The sequence below is a fragment of the Dryobates pubescens genome, chromosome 34 (genome assembly GCF_014839835.1).
Source record: "Dryobates pubescens isolate bDryPub1 chromosome 34, bDryPub1.pri, whole genome shotgun sequence".
Taxonomy (NCBI): Eukaryota; Metazoa; Chordata; class Aves; order Piciformes; family Picidae; genus Dryobates; species Dryobates pubescens.
The window spans coordinates 8,845,830-8,863,177 of NC_071645.1; the positions used below are offsets into that span (position 1 = coordinate 8,845,830).

Sequence of the window (17,348 nt, forward strand, 5' to 3'; positions counted from 1 at the left end):
AAGTTGAGAGGGAAGAGAATGTTGGGGGTGGGGGTGAGGATGCTCAGGAAGGATGAGGACCCTGGGCACAAGGATGGACAAGTGATACTGTGATACTGTGACTGAGGATGCTTGGGAAGGCCAAGGATGGTCACTAGGGATGAGGTCAATGGGGAGGCATGAGGATGCTCAGAAAGGATGAAGCCCCTGGGACAAGGACACTGGAGAGAGACAAAGACAGTGGGGAGGGACAAGGATCCTTGGGTGGGATGAGGACCCTGGGGATAAGGAAAGTTGTGAGGGATGAGGATGCTGGAGACAAGGACAGTTAGGAGGGACAAGGATGGTTGAGGATGCTTGGGGAGGCCAAGGACTGTCACTAGTGATAAGGACACCAGGGAGGGATGAGGATGCTCAGGACGGGCAAGGACCCTGAGAGCATTTGAAGATGCCTGAGGAAGCCAAGAGCAGTTACGAGGGGTTGAGGACCCTGGGGAGTGACAAGGGAGGGATGAGGGCACTTGGAGGAGTGGTCAGGACATTCATGAAGGACGAGGTGGCTTGGGAGGGATGAGCACAGTTGAAAGGGCCAAGGATGATCAAGATGGGACAAGGATGCTGAGGAAGGATGAAGACAGGAAGGACAAGGACAGAATAGTCATTGGAGGATGGTCAGGAGGAAGTGACCCTGGGGAAGGACAAGGACACTTGGGACATTGGATGAGGATGGTTGGGGGGATGAGGATACTGGGGAAGGTGGAGGACACTGGGGAGGACGAGGATGGGGACAGCTGTGATGGTCAGTGGTACCTGGGCTGGATGAGGATGGTTGGGTATGGGGATCCTGGAGAAGGAGGGCACCAGGGGAGAGTGAGGATGTTGGGGAGGGATGAGGCCCATGGGGAGGGATGGTGCCACTTGGGGGGGACAAGGATGGGGACACTGGGGAAGGATGAGGACACTTGGGATGGGCAATGGCACTTGGGCTGGATGAGGGTGACTGGGGGCATGAGGATACTTGGGAAGGAGGGCATGGGGACGATGAGGACACCTGGGAGGACAGGGACACTGGGAGGACAGCCACCCACGTTGGTGCCACCTACCCTTTGTGGGTGACTTTTGCTAGCAGAGCCCCTTTTGGGGGAACCACTTAATAAAGCTGGAATTTAGCTGAGCCAAGGGGCCCCTGGCCTCGCCGTGTCCGACAGCCCGGGGACCGCCATGCTCCTGTCCCTTCTGTCCCCAGCTCACCGCCTGCCCTGGACCGGGGGCTGCCACTCCCTGTCCCCTGGCCACCTGCAAAGCAAAGGGGACATCTTCCAGCACCCCCCAACAGGTGACACCCCCCAGCCCCTGGTGCCCATCTGCCTGCTGTCAGGGCACCGCTCACCATGCTGTGGGCTGCCCATGGCTGCCTCTGTCCCAGCTCTTTGGGGGACCCCCAGTGCTGCTCCCCAGTCCCAGGTGGGGACCCCGGGCGAGAAGATCCTCTCCAGGGGTGATGGCGGCAGCGAGAGGCCTGTCAGGGACGAGGCAGGAGATGCTGTCACCACCATGGTGTCACGATGGGGAGATGGTAATGCTTGGGTGCAGAGGGGGTGCAGGGTCCCTTGGCTCACCCCCGCAGCCTCCGTCGGCGTCGTCGAGGCCGAGGCAGAGGCTGTCGACAGCCACGGCCAGGGCCCGCGCGAAGCTGGCGTCCAGCAGGAAGGAACCGTCGCAGGAGCTCACCAGGCTGCAGCGGGCACTGGCCCAGTTGTCCTCTGAGACAGACCCCCAGCCGTTCAGCAGCGACCCCTCCGGAGAGCCTCTTGTTGCTGGCTGCTCTTCCTCCTCCTCTTCCTCCTCTTCCTCCTCGTCCTCGCCCAGCTCGGAGGCCGGGGGGCCGTAGATGTAGCCGTAGGTGTGCAGCGGCGAGAAGGAGCGTGGGGTGCGGGGTGCCGGAGGGCTGTGAGGGACAGGGTGGGGACACAGCTGGCACCAGGAGATGCTGCCACCATGGTGGTGGCCCAGAGGGACGAGGTGTACCTGGGGTAGGTGGTGTCCTGCTCCATCTCTAGGTCCTCAGCCACCTGCTGTGGTGTGAGGACTCCATCGCTGGAAGCCGGTGAGATGCGCCCAGTGACCAGGGACCTGTCCCTTGGGTGCCTGCTGGCCAGGGACATGTCCTGGGGGTAGCTGGTGCCCAAGAGCATGTCCCTCCGGTGACCAGCAACTGGAGATGTCTCTTCGGGGTGCCTGGAGCCTGGGGATGTGTCCTTGGGGTGCCTCATGAGCGGTGACATGTTCTCAGGGTACCTGCTGGACAGGAAGGTGTCCCTTGGGTGCCTGGTCATGGGCTCCTGAGGCACCTGCTAGCTAAGGACAAGTCCCTGGGGTACCTGCCCGAGGATGTGTCCTTGAGGTGAGCAGGCACTGGAGACATCTCCTTAGGCTGCCTGATCGCTGGTGGTGTCTCTCTTTGGTGACTGCTGGCTGGGGCTGGGCTCCTGTGGTGGCTGGTGGCTGGGGACATGTCCTTGGGGTACCTCATGCCCAGGAACTTGTCCCTGTGGTGCCCAGGGACTGGGGACATCTCCTCAGGGTTCTTGGTGACTGAGGACATGTCCCCTGGGTGTCCCATGGCTGGAGACGTGTCCTTGGCCTGGCCAGTGGCTGGTGACACGTCCTCAGGGTACCTGCTGGACAGGAAGGTGTCTCTTGGGTACCTGGCCACTGGTGATGGGTCCCTGGCAAGCCTGGTGGCCAGAGACTTGCCCTTGCAGTACCTGGTGGCCAAGAACTTGTCCCTGCAGTGCCCAGTGGCTGGGGACTTCTCCCTGGGGAGCCTGGTGGCTGGGGATGTGTCCCTTGGGTGGCCACTGTCTGGGGACTTGTTTTCGGGGTGCCTGCCGCCTGGTGACGTGTCCCTCTGGTGCTTGGTCACTGGTGGTGTGTCCTTGGGGTGCCTGGTCACCAGGGACGTGTGCTCAGGCTGCCTGGTGGCTGAGGTTGTGTCCCTCTGGTGGCTGATGGCTGGTGACACGTCCCTGGGGAGCCTGGTTACTGGTGATGCATCCTTGGGGTGCCTGCTGGCCAGGGACACCTCCCTAGGGTGCCTGGTGACCAGGGACACACCCCCGGGGCTCTCAGTGACCAGGGATGTGTCCTTGGGGTGCTGGGTGGCTGGAGACCTGTCCCTGGGGACCCCGGGGACTGGGGACCTGTCCTTGGGGCACCTGGTGACTGGGGATGTGTCCCTGGGGCACACGGTGGCCGGGGACCTGCAGGTACAAGGGACAGGGTGGCTTTTGCAGCATGGGGTGCCCCTCTGCACCCCCAGGGTGGGGACACTCAGACTCACCGTGTCACCGGCGGGTGCCGCGCATGGGGTGGTCTCGGGGGTGTCACTGGTGACGCGGTGACGCTGGTGGCCAGGGACACGCTGCCTCGCCGCGGCTTGGGGGAGCTGAAGACCGGCAGCCGCCACGGGTCCTCTCCAGCCGCCACGGCGGTGCCGCTGTCACCCTCGGGGCCCCTTCGCGGGGGCCACCCCGCTGCCAGCCCCAGATCCGGCCCCCACTCACCTGCTGCGCTCCCGGTGCCGGGGCCACGGCCGGGGCCACCCGTGGGCAGGGGGGTGCTGTGCACCTGCTGCAGCTCTGCGGGGCGGGGGACACGGAGCCGTGGGCCACCTCCCCGCGGCCGCCTGTCCCCTCACGGCCCCCTGTCCCCTCACGGCCCCCTGTCCCCCATACCCACCTCGCTTGCGGAGGCGCTCCCAAGGTGCCGGGCCGGGGGTGCTGGGTGAGGCACGCACCCCGGGGTGCCCTGTGTCCCCGAGGGGCCCGGGGTGGCCCCCGCGGAGGCTGCTGCGGGTGGAGGGTGTTGGTGGACCCAGGCTTGGCTCCAAGGACAGGGCTGGAGGGACAAGAAAGGTCAGGGCACCCATGGGTGCTGTCCCTTGTCCCTTTTGCCCTCGGCTCTGTCTGTCCCCACGTCCTTGTCAACTGCAGAGATGCAACACCCAGGTGGGGGTCCCATGGTGAGGGAGTGCCAGGCATAGGGTGAGGGCTACTGGGCAGCCTGCATTGGTCCCATAGCACCTTGTGAGGATCCTAGGTAATGAGTGGGAGTCCTGGGGGTGGTCACTGGGATGAGTGTGGGTCCCAGCCTCCATAAGGCTCACTGAAGGGATGAGGGTCCCATGGCACTGGGAGGGGGTCTGAGTCCCGGAGCTCACTGGAGGGGTGGGGGTCCCATGGCAGTGGGAGGGGTCCCATGGCACTGGGAGGAGGTCCGAGACCCGGAGCTCACTGGAGGGGTGGGGGTCCCATGGCACTGGGAGGGGGTCCGAGACCCGGAGCTCACTGGAGGGGTGGGGGTCCCGTCCATCGCTGCCCAGCAGCCGGCTGCTGAGACTGCTGCTGCTGCTGAGGTTCCCGGGGGCACAACCAGGTTTCCAGGGGCCACCAAGCCACGGTGAGTCACCAGCCACCAGCCTGCCGGCCAAGAGGTGCCATCAGGTTGTCCCATCCCCACCACGTCGGGGAACCTCCTGCCATGTCTCCCCCGGCCCATCACTGCTCACCTGTGACGAGCTGCGGCGTCCTGGCTGGCTCGGCGCTGGCAGAGGAGGAGGAGGAGGGCGAGCAGGGCCAACCAGAGCAGCGAGCCGGCGGCCGCGATGACTGCAGGCTGCCGCAGCAGCCCCCCCACGCCGCCGCTCCCAGCCGGCAGCCCTGCCAGGGTCCCACCAGAGTCACACAGTGCCACCACTTTGCCCCCCTCCACCCTGCTCCCTCCCCGTCCCCTACCCGGGACGCTGCAGGTGGCATTGCTGGGCACCCCCAGCCCCGCGCTGTTGAAGGCTGCCACCTGGACGCAGAACTCGGCGGCAGGGCTGGGGAGCAGAGCCTCCACCCGGCGTGTGCCTCCGTCCACCGTCCTGTTGGTGGGGCGCTGCCAGCCCTCGCCCATTGACCACACCTGGCAGGCACCGAGAGGATGAGTGCCCTCGGGTGGATCCCCTTGATGGATCCCCACTGATGGGCCCCAACAGGGTTGACCCCTCTGCATGCTGCCCCTTAGATGAATCCTCTTGGTGGACCCCCATCGATGGATCCCTTTGCATAGACCCCCTCAAGTCAACATCCCTTGCATAGACCCCCCTGGATGGACCCCCTTAGATGAATCCCCTTGATGGGCCCCCATTGATGGATCCCAATAGCATGGCCCTTTTGGATGAAGCCCCTGAGATGGACCCCCTAGAATGAATGTCTCTTGGATGGGTCCCTTAGACGAGTCCCCTGATGGACCTCTATCAACAGAGGGACAGATGCCTTGGATGACCTCTCCAGATGGATTCCCTTGGCTGAACCCACATGAAAGGACCTCCTTGGGTTAGACCCACTTGGATGAATCCCTTCTTTACACTGACCCCTTAGATGGATCTCCTAGGATGGACCTTCCCCTTGGTTAGCCGCTTTGGGTGAAGCTTTTTTTCAGGATCCCTCTTGGATGCATCCCCCTTGGACAGGCACTCCCTGGAGAGCCACCCCTGGATAGATCCCCACCTTTGATGGGCTCCCTCCTTTCATGGCCCCCCTTCAACAGACCCCTTGGATGGACCTTCCTGGGCTAGAGGTCCCAGAGCCCCACCTCCCCCCAACTTCACCCCAAACCTTGTAGCCCTGGATGATGCCATTGTGGGCCTCAGGAGGAGGAGGCTCCCAGCTGACGACCACGGTGCCGTTCCCCGCCTCAGCCCGGCCCACGGTGACACGCTGGGGCGCAGCGCTCGGCACTGCCGGGACAGGGTGCTGAGACCTCTGGGACCCTCCAGGTGAACTCCCATCCTCCACCTGGGCATCCCTGAGGCCCCCAACCCACCTTCCTCAGGTATCCAGAGGTGCCTACTGTTGCTGTCCAAGCCTTGGGTCCCACCGGAGTAGGGTCGGACCTTGAACTCGTACTGGTGGCCCCTGCGGAGCTGGGGGATGATGGTGCTGAGCAACTTGCCAGCGTCATGTTGGACCCAGGAGGTGCTGGTGGGGAGCAGGGAGCGGTACAGCACCATGAAGCTCACCAGTGTCGGCACTGGTGGCAACATCTGGAGAAGATGGGAGGGGTTACGAGGCATGGTGGGACCGGGCGGGACTTGGGGATGGAGCCCCAGCCTCATCCCTGTGCCCCACTCCAGCGCTCTGGAGGGGCCACGCCAGCACCACACCAACCTGCCAGCGCAGCTGGACGGCAGCAGTGGGCAGCATGGTGACATTGTCCAGGTGAGGCCTCATGGCCAGAAGGTCTCTTGGTGCTGCCTCCCGCCGGCCTGTGAGGCAGAGGAGGGCTACCAGCAGCACCGGGCCAGAGCAAGGTCCTGCAGTGCCTGCCCATGCACCCACTCCTGAGAGCCATGCATGCAGACCCTGATGTCTCCCCATGCATGCAGACCCTGATGTCTCCCCATGCATGCAGACCCTGATGTCTGCCTAGCTGGACCTGCTCAAATGGACCCTTTGGATGGTCTCCTCTTGGATGGACACCCTTGGACAGACAACCTTGATGGACCCTCTTGGATGGGCCTCCTTTGATGGACCCCATGATAGATTTCCTCTGATGCATCCCTCCCAGAGGGACCCCTTGGACAGGTACCTGTTGTTGGACTCCCCTTTAACAGATCCCTCACCTCAGACAGATGTCCTAAATGCATCCTCTTGGGGGAACCCACTTGGATGAATCCCCTTTAGAAGGACTGTCCTGAACAGATCCTCTTGGATGTACCCCCAACTGACTGGACTCTTTTGGATGGATCCCCTTCCATGTTTGGATGGACCCTTTAGATGGATCTGGTGGGATGGATGCTTTCAGATGGAACTCCTGAGATGGGTTCCAATCCCCTTTCAGAAGTGCTCCCTGCAATGGACCTTTCTGGAATGGACCCCCTTAGATGACTCAGCTGGATGGACTCCTCCTTGATGGACCCCTTTGGATGGATGCCTCTGGACGGACTCCCCTTAGTTAGACCTCCTTGGATGGTCCCCTCTGCGATACCCCTTGGATGGCCCCCTCTGGGATACTCCTTGGATGGTCCCCTCTGGGATACCCCTTGGATAGTCCCCTCTGGGATACCCCTTGGATGGTCCCCTCTGGGATACCCCTTGGATGACCTTCTTGGCTGGACCTCTCTTTGGATAGGCTACGCTCAGATGAACCCCATGAGATGGACGCTGTCAGACAGCTCCCCTTGCATGGACTCCCAGAAGGCCCAGGGTGCCTGTGGTGGTGAAGGCCCTGGAGGTGCCAGGACTGACCCTCAACACGGAGGCGAGCGGTGGCAGCGGCGGTGCCCAGCTGGCTCTGGGCCGTGCACACGTAGGTGCCGGCGTCGGCAGGCACCACGGCGTGCAGGCGCAGCGTGTTCTCCCGGTCCACCTCGTGCCTGTGGGTCACCAGCTGTCCATCAGCACCATCTTCACCCCTGGGGATGGGCCACCTCCACCCTACCACCACCTACCTGCCCCAGGGGAGGTCCCCACGCTCCTTGTGCCACTGTACCCGCGGCATCGGATCACCTTGGGCACCACAGCCCAGCTCCACGGTGCTGCCAGCCGCCACCACGGTGTCACTCGGGCGCCGTACAATGGTCGGCTTCTCTGTTGGGTGACATCAGGAACATGGCACCAAGGTCGGGCCTGACATCCACCACCCACAGAGGATCCTTGGCTTACCCAGGACAGAGACATGGGCACCACGGCTCTGCCTCTCGCCCGCTGCGTTGGCTGCCACGCAGACGTAGAGCCCGGAGTCGCTGCGTCGTGCCGGGGCCACCTTCAGCTTCCCCTTGGTGACCACGTAGCGGCCACCCGCCAGGTCCAAGGTCACCCCATCCTTCTTCCAGGTGACCCGGGGCTCGGGGTGACCCGAGGGGGGCACACAGTCCAGCTCCAGCACTTGGCCGGCCGTGGCCACCAAATCACCCGGCTGCAGGCGGAAGTTGTCCCGCAGCACTGGCGTGGGGAGGGCACATCATGACTGGGGACATCAGGGGTGGGGAGGGGACGCCAGGGGTCGGGAAACACCATGGATTGTAGGGTGACACCATGGGTGGGGAGGAGACATCTTGGAAGCAGGCACAAACAGAATGGGTGGGGACACGACGGGTGAGGAGGGGACACAGTGGGTGAGGAGGGGACACAGTGGGTGAGGAGGGGACACAGTGGGCAAGGGGACACCATACATGGGGAGGGGAAGGTAATGGGTGTGGGGAGGCACACCGTGGTTAGGAAGGGGACATCATGAAGAGGTAGGGACAGCAGGGGTGGGGTGGGGAAACCATGGATAGGGAGAGGACACCATGGTGGGGGATACAGACCATGGGTGGGGAGGGGACATAACTGGTGAGGCGAATATGCCATGGGGATGGGGACAGCGTAAGTGGGGAGAGGATGCCCTGGATGGGAGGACACCATGGGTATGGAGACACCATGGATGCGGAGGGGAACATGATGGGTGGGGGAAGGCCATGGGTGGAGGGGGTGACGCCACGAGTGGAGAGGGGACACCACAATAGAGGACCACAGGGTATGGGGGAGGAGGGGACGCCGTGGGGGACATGCACACACCACAGGATGGGAAGGGACATGGGGTGGGGACAACACAGGATTTTTGGGGTCCCCCCACCCCCTGAGGTGTCCTTACCAGCTGCACTCTGGGGGGTCATGGCTGCGCCAGGGGGGTGGCAGCCTGTGGGTTGGTGACATGGCAGTGGTGGGTGCACCAAGCCGGCACAACCCTGGTGGGGTTTTGGGGTGGGTGGAGGAAGTTTTGGGGTTGGGGGTTTCCCCTCAGCCTCGGGGGCTGTACTCACCTCCCCGGCGAGCTGCAGTGAGGCAGAGCCCCAAGGCCAGCGCCGCGGCCCAGCCGCCTGCCATGCTGGCCCTGGGAGCCTTCCGGCTGCTGCCCTGCACCAGCACCGGAGCCGGATCCAGCTCCGGATGGGGGGGGACAATAGCCGGACACGGGGGCCGGGAAGTGATGGCGGGGGATGGACCGCGATGGACACACAAAGAGCTGGGGCCAGCCACAGCGCTGAGCGGCACCCAGAGGAGGTGGGGTTGGGGACACCAGTGGTTAATGACTTTAATTAATCCAAAGAAATTAATTCCCCCCCACCAGCAGGGACCAGAGTGAACGAGCTCTGGGCTGGGGATGCCATCAGCAGGAACCAGAGTGAACGAGCTCTGGGCTGGGGACACCACCAGCAGGGACCAGAGTGAACGAGCTCTGGGCTGGGGACACCACCAGCAGGGACCAGAGTGAACGAGCTCTGGGCTGGGGACACCACCAGCAGGAACCAGAGTGAACGAGCTCTGGGCTGGGGACACCACCAGCAGGGACCAGAGTGAACAAGCTCTGGGCTGGGGATGCCATCAGCAGGGACCAGAGTGAACGAGCTCTGGGCTGGGGACACCACCAGCAGGGACCAGAGTGAACGAGCTCTGGGCTGGGGATGCCATCAGCAGGGACCAGAGTGAACGAGCTCTGGGCTGGGGACACCACCAGCAGGGACCAGAGTGAACAAGCTCTGGGCTGGGGATGCCATCAGCAGGGACCAGAGTGAACGAGCTCTGGGCTGGGGACACCACCAGCAGGGACCAGAGTGAACGAGCTCTGGGCTGGGGATGCCATCAGCAGGGACCAGAGTGAACGAGCTCTGGGCTGGGGACACCACCAGCAGGGACCAGAGTGAACGAGCTCTGGGCTGGGGATGCCACCAGCAGGGACCAGAGTGAACAAGCTCTGGGCTGGGGATGCCATCAGTGGGGACCAGAGTGAACGAGCTGTGGGGCTCAGCTCGCTTGGCCGGTGCTCTCTGGTTCACCTGGGCTTCAGGCCTCTGTGCAGGGGACGGTGCAGCCGGGGCAGGGCTGCGGGGAGGAGGGAGTCCCCCCGAGCAGGTTGCTTGTGTGCCGGGGTGAGCTGGACCGGGTGCTGTGCTGGGGGGTTGGCGCCCTGCCACACGTGTGTGAGGCACTTGGTGTGCTGTGTGTGCTCCCTGCACACCTCTGCATGCTGTGTGCAGTCGCAGCTGCATGGGCGCTGTGTGCTTCCCTTCTGTGTGCTGCGCGCAAGCTCTGAGCCCGTGCCCTGCACGCTCACTGCGCGCTTCACACGTGCTCACTGCACCACCCATGCATGCCCTATGCCAATGCTGCACACTCTGAATTTTCTGCTGCAAGCTTCCTCTGTGCTATGCTCTCATGCTCCTCCCTGCATGCTCTGTGCACGCTCCACAGACTTTCTGCATGCTTTCAGTCCTGCAGTCTCCATGCATGCTCTGCACACTCTGTGCATGCTTTCTCCACATTCTCCATGTCCACAGTCTCCACACAATCCATGCAGCCTCAGCTGCACACTCTCTCCATGTTCTCCACAGGCATTCTCTGCATGCTCTGTGATTGTTCTCTGTGCACTGTGCCTGCATGCTCTTGCTGCATGCTGACTGATCCCTGTGCACGTCTGCCCTCTCTGCCTGCATTCTGCACACTTCATACATGTCCCTTTGCATGCTCTGTGGGCTTTCTCTGCACACTCCATGCACGTCCTTCCACACGCTCTGAGATTGCTCTCTGTGTGAGCATGCTCTCTCTGCATGCCTTGTACACCCCCTCTTGCATGTTCCATGCAGTCTTTCTGCATGCTCTACACATCCATCTGTATGCTCTGTGCATGCTCTCTGCCTGCTGTGTGGACATTTTCTCCACACTCCATGCACACTCTTAACACTCTGCACACCTTCTTGCATGCTCCATGCATGCTCCCTCTGCACACCTCACACATTCCCTCTTGCATGCTGTTTCCTCTCTGCTCAGTGCCTGCATGCTCTCTCCACTCACTCTCTGCATTCCCTCCTGCACACTCCATGCACACTCTCTCTTGTGCAGTGCATGCACGCTTGCTGCGTGCTCCGTGACTGCTCTCTCTGCTCAGGGTGTGCATGCTCTGCGTGCTTCCTCTACACACTTTCTCTCTGCATGCTCCGTGTATGCTGTCTTGCACTCTCCATGCATGCTTTCTCCTCATGCTGCTTGCATACTCTTTCTGCACTCTCAGTGCCTGCTTGCTCTGCACAGCGCATGCACTCACTCTCTATGCCGCAGGCAGACTCTGCATGCCCTGTGTTCCCTCCTTCACGTATGTGCCCTCTGCATGCTCCATGCACACTCTGCACGCCCTGTGCCCTCTCTGCATGCCCTGTGCACACTCTGCATGCTCGGTGCCCTCTCGCAGGCTCTCCGTGCATGGCACACTCGCTCGCTCGCAGCCCACGCGCGCTCCCCGCACGCTCGTCCCGGCGAGCAAACCATGGAAGTGGCACCCCGGGAAGACAGGGACGGAAGAGGGGAGCTCCGGGTGGGATCAATAGCAAATTAGTGACTTTACGCCGAGCCGCGCGATGCCCGGGGGCGGGAGCGGAGCCGCGCCGGTGTCCCTCCCGCCCGCCCGCTCTCGCTCGCCGCCGGAGCGCACACGTCCGCCCTGCTCAGGCGCTGATCTCCACGGCGTTGGCCTCCTCCTGCTCCCGGATGATGTGGACGCCGGCAGTCCGCAGCAGCCGCGGGGCCCCACGCGCCCGCGCCGGGGAGCCTGGCGGGGACCTGTGCGGCCGCGCCGAGGCCGGGGAGCGAGCCGGGGAGCGATGGTAGCGCCGAGTCGAGCGCCCGACCGGCCCCGGCGAGCGCCCGGCCGCCGGTACCGGCGTGCTGCTGTAAGCCGGTTCCACGGTGCCACGGGGCTCCGGCGGGGAGTCCTCCTCTGCCTCCGGCGAGTCCTGCAAGAGAGCAGAGCGTGGGAAGCGTGCGGGGCCCGCTGCTGCCTGCCGCTGCTGCCTGCCGCTGCTGCCTGCCGCTGCTGCCTGCCGCTGCTGCCTGCCGCTGCTGCTGCCTGCTGGCCTGCTACTGCCTGCTGCTGCTACTGCCTGCTGCTGCTACCTGCTGGCTGCCACTGCTGCCTGCTGCTGGCTGCTGGTGCCTGCTGCTGCCTGCTGGCTGCTGGTGCCTGCTGGCCTGCTGCTGCCTGCTGCTGGCCTCTCACCTTGTCCTTCAGGATGTACAAGGCTACTGGGTTCTTGCGCTCGTGCTCGCTGCTCCGCGGGATGCCCTCAGCTGTGGGGAGGAGGCAAGGGCATGGTCACCATGTTGGTATCCTTGGCATTGGCCAACCTGCCACCGCCATGGGGCTGGGACTCACTCTCATGCTTCAGGCGCTCCTCATCCTGCTCCGTGTACTCCGAGGCTGGTTGGGTCTCTGCCTGCCGCTTGTCCCTGGGGAAGGGAGGGGACATGGGGAGGCAATGCAATGGAGTGGCAGGGGGACTGCCCGTGGCTCAGCTGAGGGTACAGGGATGCAATGAGGGAGAGGTGGGATGGATGAGATGGGATGGATCATGGTGGGTCAGGATGGGATGGGATGGGATGGGATGAAATGAATGAGATGGGATAGAATGGATTAGGTCATGATGAGATGGGATGGAAATAAAGGAGATGAGACAAGAAAGGACAAGATGAGATGGAATGGAATTGTAGAATCACAGAATCATATAGGTTGGAAAAGACCTTTAAGGTCATCAAGTCCAACCATAAACCTGACACTGCCAAGTCCACCACTAAGACAGAATTGTTGAGGTTGGATGGATGAGGTGCGATGTGATGCGACAGGACAAGATAGAATGGGAAGAGATGGGATGGGACAGGATAGGACAAGATGGGACACGAGGAACTCTGTCTAGCTCCAGCATCCTCCCCAGACATACTTCTTGGAGGGTTTCCAGCAGGCACAAACAGTCACCAGGGTGACAAGGAGGAAGATGCCCCCAGTGGAGAGGATGATGTAGAGGGAGCTCCGACCTGGAGGAAAAGAACGAGGAGGGACAACCCCCCCAGGATCGTATCTGGGAGCGTCTGCGAGGGACGGCCAAGCCCCGCAGGCGCGGAGGGGACGGCGAGTGGCTTACGGTAGACGGTGAGCTTGACGGGGACGCTGCGGCCGTGGCTGATGGGGTTCTCCACCAGGCAGCTGTAGACGTCGTCGTCGGCCATGAGGACGCGGGTGATGGTGAGGATCTTCTGGTCGGGGGAGAGGAGCAGGCGCGAGTCGTTGCTCAGCGGCCGCCCGTCCTTCAGCCAGGTGTAGGTGGGCTTGGTGCCGTTCTCGTGCGAGCAGTTGAGCGTGAAGAACTCGCTGAGCTCCAGCACTGTTGAGGAGGCCACCAGCACTTGTGGCTTCGAGATGGGGACTGTGGGCAAGCAGGAGAGTCTCGGTGATGTTTAGTGCCAGGGGGTAGGTGAACCCAGCGGGGCCGAGAAGGGACACGGCGCCGGGGGTGGAATTGGGCCGCGTGGGGTGGTCGAACCCCCGAAACCATCTCCCGTCTGGAGAAACCCCTCCCGAAGAGCGGTGAGGGAAGGCATCCCATGGAGGACCCAACCTCCACTGGCCAGCCTCTGGCCCTTACTGTCCACGGTGAGGTTGATGGTCTTCTCGCCCGTGAAGGTGTCGTCGGTGATGGACACCTCCACCTCGTAGGCGCCCTCGTCGGCCAGCTGCAGGGGGCTGATCAGCAGGGAGCCGTTCTCCAGCACCCGGATGCGGTCGCGGTAGTCGGGCCGCAGGTTGCCGATGATCTCGGTGCCGATGGACTGCACGACGGTCACAGGCTTGTCCCTCTTCAGCTGCCACTTCACCACCGGCTTGTCGGCGCTGGCGCTGGCGTAGCGCACCGAGAGCAGCGCCGCCTTGCCCGCCGTGCCCCGCACCAGCGGCGTGGGGCTGGTGATGTTCACCCCTGCCAGCAGACCTGGGCGTGGGGTGCGGGAGAGAGGGACAGACAGTGGGGCGTGGGTGCCAGCTGGGCTGCCCCCTCCCGTGGGCCCAGAGGGAAAGCAGCAATGGGAAGTGCTGAGCACCCCCAAAATGTATCCTGGCAGTGGGGTACTGACTGCAGTGCCAGCTCCTTGTGAAGATGTCCACATCACCCCAGAAAGGGCACCGGCCATGGAGGGGATCCATGCAACTCTTTGTGGCCTTCCAGGACTGGAAGGGGGCTGCAGGAGAGCTGGGAAGGGACTGTTTAGAAGGGCCTGGGGTGACAGGATGAGGGGCAATAGTTTGAAACTGGAGCAGGGGAGGTTGAGACTGGAGAGTGACGGTGGGGAGACACTGGAACAGGTTGCCCAGGGAGTCTGTGGATGTCCCCTCTCTGGAGGTGTTCAAGGCCAGGCTGGATGAGGCCTTGAGCAACCTGGGCTGGTGGGAGGGGTCCCTGCCCGTGGCAGAGGGGGCTGGAATCTGATGATCTTTAAGGTTCCTCCCACCCCAAGACATTCTCTGACTCACTCTCTGCATCACCCCCAAAACTGCACTGGGCTGTGGGAACCCTGGCTGCAGGCAGCCAGCTCAATGCAGCCCTTTGCAAAGAAGCAGGAATCACCCCCAAAACTGCATCGGGGTGAGGGCATGCCTGTGTCCAGGCTGATGCAACCAACCCTTTTGCATCAGCTCTAAAAATTGTGGGGAAGAGGGGCAGGAAGCGTCTTGCAGCTGAGCTGACGTGACCCTCTGCCATGATGCATCCATCACCCCCAAACCCGCATGGGGTTGGCAGCTGTCCTGCAGCCAGGTTGATGCAACAAAAGCAAAATGCCTGCATCACCCCAAAAAGCACATGGAGCCTGGGGGGAGGGGGTGTCAATGCCACCCTTTGCAAAGATGCATGACCCCCAGAATCATGAGAGCTGGCATACCTCCTGTTCCTGGTCTGATGGAACCAACTCTCTACCCCAAAACTGCAGGGGGGGTTAGGGCATAGGATCACTCCTGCAGCTATGTTGATGCAAGGTGCATGCATCACCCCAAGGCTTGCATCAATGGAGGAGCAAGGGGTTGATGCAATGCTCTGCAAAAATGCATGAACCATGCCCCGAGATGTGCATGGGAGACCCTCCCCCAGGGTCAACAAGTGCATCAGGCCTAGGAGGGAGGGGGGGTCAGTGCAGCCCTTTGCATCACCCCCAAAAGCTGCATGGAAGATGGGAGACCTCCTGTTGCTGGGTTGATGCAACCAGCCCTGTTCAGACACCTACATTCCCCCCAGCACCTGCAGGCTGTGTGTGGGCTCCTGCAGCCAGGTTGCTGCAGCCCTCTGCCCTCCCAGCAGTGACCTTTGAGGTCCCTTCCTACCCAAGCTGTTCCATGACTCATTCTGTACGTCGCCCCCAAGGAGGGCTTGGGAGCCCTCCTGCAGCCAGCTCACTGCAACCTTTTGCAAAGGTGCATGAAACACCCCAAAAATTGCGGGGGAGGGGGATTATTGCACCCCCTCCCCACCCCCATTGGATGCCCTGATGCAGCCAGATGCCCCCTGCCCTGATGCCAAGCTGCGTCTGGAGGGTGGGCACACAACCACTGCTGCTTTTGAGCCCCAAAAAGAACTTTAAAGAGGGGGGGGGAGAGATATTTTTTGGGGGTACAGCTCAAACCACCAAAATGCCATCATCTTACACCCCCTCCTCACTGCCCTGGGGGTCCCAGCCGTGCCCCCCCGCTGGGTGCCGTCATCGGGTGGTGAACAAGCCACATATTGACGGGGGGAGGAGAGTGGGAAAAGCAGCTGGGGAGGGCACAAGAAAGGCTCCAAACAAGCCCAGCAGAGTCATGAGACCTATTGGTATGCAGCGGCCGTGCGGGCTCCGGCCGTCTGCCCTCCCAGCTCAGCCCCCAGAGCCCCCCAGCCCCAAAACTGAGGTGATCCCCATGGGGGAGGTAGCCCCGGTGCAGCTTTAAGGACCACCTGGGTGCCCCCAAACTGCTGCTTGACCTTTTCCTTGCTTTTTGTAACCCAACCGTGCGTTTTCCTCCTCCACTCCATGACAAAGCTGAGGTCAGTTAAATGCCTGGGGCAAAAATCCCGTTTTTTACAGCATTCCAGGTGTAGGGGTGGAGATCTCCCACCCTTCCTGCTTGCTTTTGGTTGAAAAACCCCTACCAAAATCCTCATTTTTCAGCTGTTGGGGGGGAAGTGCTGTTTTCTTTAGGAAAAAGCAGAGCAGAGGTTTTGGGGTGCCCCAGGGGTGGTCTGGGGGCATTGTGCAAATCCATAGGCTTTGGTTTGCCTCCTGAGGCAACCAGGGCCTCTGTGGGGCTGGGTTTGGGGCGCAAAGGTGGAGGAAGCGGTGCCAAAAGGCTGCAGGTGGTTGTGCGGCGTCGCTGGGTCTGGGCTCAGGCAGCCTGGGGCCTGCTGCACCCCCGGAGCGTGGGTGTGCGGGAGAGGAGCGCTGCGGGGGTGCAGCAGGGTGCGACCAACAGAGGCGAACCAAGAAATGGGATCAAACCCAGGGGCTTCTGGAAAGCTGAAGGATGAGTAAGGAGTTTGGGGGGAGCTGAAAAATGAGCAAAAAGGGGGTTTGGGGAAAGGCAGACAGCTGGAGAGGGGAGTGATGGAGCCACCCTCGAGCAGCAGCCGCTGGGCTCCGGGAGACAACTGCTTTTGCCTGGATTTATTCCCAATTTCCCCCTTTTTCCCCCTCTCCCAGGCGGAGGGGGATGCTCGACGGCGCAGCAACCCCCCTCCCAAACCCTCCCATCGCCGGGTCCCACCACCCTGCTCAGCCCCCTCCCACCATCCTCCATCCGGATCCCCCCCGCCCTGAAACCCCCGGAGAAATCCCCACCGGGAAATGGGAAAGCCCGCGGGGGAAAGGGAAAGCCGGCGGAAAGCTGGGAGCTCGCCCTACCTGCGTGCAGCGCCAGGAGCCAGGTCACCGGCAGCAGGCAGGGGGGAACGGGGTGGCCCCGCGGGGCGCCCAGCGCTCCCCACATTTCGGGCAGGCTCGCCCCCCGAATCCCGTCGCTTCCCTACTCCGGGCACGTCCCTCGGCGCTCCCAGCTTGGCGTCCCGCCCGGCCCATTGAGTTTATTCCCTCTTTTTTTTGTCCTCTCTCAATAGAACTCTGTGTCCCGGCGGCTTTCGCCTTCCCAGCGGCCTCGAGCTGACATTTATTTGGGGCAAAAACACTAAATTTGCTATTTCCCTCCCCTCTTCGCAGCCACCTTTCCCATGTTTTCCCCATCCTAGGGTGATGCTGGAGGTCGGGGGCATCACCCCATCAAGCCTGGGTGAGGTTTTCCACCCTCTCTGTGCACAATCCCGTGGGATTTAGGGCTCTGAGCATCACATAAAGTTGAGGGTATCTTGCGGAGGGGGGATCCGGGAAGCTGGACCCCCCCTCCCCCCCCCCCCAAATGGAGCTTTCCCCCTTTTTCTGTTTGCTTCCCAGGCTTTAATGCGATGCTGTGATCGCATCCAGGCTTCGTTCCAGCTCCGGTGC

General features: G+C 62.3%; 2 protein-coding genes across 2 annotated transcripts; both read right to left on the bottom strand.

Annotated features, from left to right (window-relative positions):
* Positions 1–106: 106 nt before the first annotated feature.
* ROBO4 (roundabout guidance receptor 4) lies at positions 107–8,894 on the bottom strand. Its single transcript, XM_054176022.1, has 18 exons — positions 8,831–8,894; positions 7,692–7,979; positions 7,478–7,616; positions 7,275–7,402; positions 6,195–6,310; positions 5,851–6,070; positions 5,643–5,764; positions 4,776–4,947; positions 4,550–4,700; positions 4,330–4,460; positions 3,721–3,879; positions 3,323–3,620; positions 2,748–3,242; positions 2,361–2,660; positions 2,008–2,280; positions 1,599–1,927; positions 1,370–1,498; positions 107–1,275 (listed from the first exon to the last, which is right to left on the bottom strand). Exons 1-18 carry the CDS (start codon positions 8,892–8,894, stop codon positions 1,130–1,132), a joined length of 3,660 nt encoding a protein of 1,219 aa, XP_054031997.1. The 3' UTR covers positions 107–1,129.
* A 2,273-nt stretch (positions 8,895–11,167) lies between these two features.
* HEPACAM (hepatic and glial cell adhesion molecule) lies at positions 11,168–17,017 on the bottom strand. The gene is made up of 7 exons (XM_054176178.1): positions 16,755–17,017; positions 13,478–13,819; positions 12,977–13,258; positions 12,776–12,869; positions 12,214–12,287; positions 12,058–12,128; positions 11,168–11,794 (listed from the first exon to the last, which is right to left on the bottom strand). The coding sequence occupies exons 1-7, from the start codon at positions 16,837–16,839 to the stop codon at positions 11,507–11,509; spliced, it is 1,236 nt and encodes a 411-aa protein (XP_054032153.1). The 5' UTR covers positions 16,840–17,017; the 3' UTR covers positions 11,168–11,506.
* Between the last annotated feature and the right edge of the window lie 331 nt (positions 17,018–17,348).

Excerpts from the sequence above, each read along its gene's own strand:
- HEPACAM (XM_054176178.1), bottom strand. The coding sequence starts at position 16,839 with ATGTGGGGAGCGCTGGGCGCCCCGCGGGGCCACCCCGTTCCCCCCTGC. Across the intron at positions 12,870-12,976 it reads CGTCAAGCTCACCGTCTACC|GTCGGAGCTCCCTCTACATC; the intron begins GTAAGCCACTCG and ends CTTTTCCTCCAG. Across the intron at positions 11,795-12,057 it reads TGTACATCCTGAAGGACAAG|GACTCGCCGGAGGCAGAGGA; the intron begins GTGAGAGGCCAG and ends GCTCTCTTGCAG.
- ROBO4 (XM_054176022.1), bottom strand. The coding sequence starts at position 8,894 with ATGGCAGGCGGCTGGGCCGCGGCGCTGGCCTTGGGGCTCTGCCTCACT. Across the intron at positions 6,311-7,274 it reads CGCTCGCCTCCGTGTTGAGG|CCCTCCTCTGCCTCACAGGC; the intron begins GTCAGTCCTGGC and ends TGCTGCTGGTAG. Across the intron at positions 4,701-4,775 it reads TGCCACCTGCAGCGTCCCGG|GGCTGCCGGCTGGGAGCGGC; the intron begins GTAGGGGACGGG and ends GGACCCTGGCAG.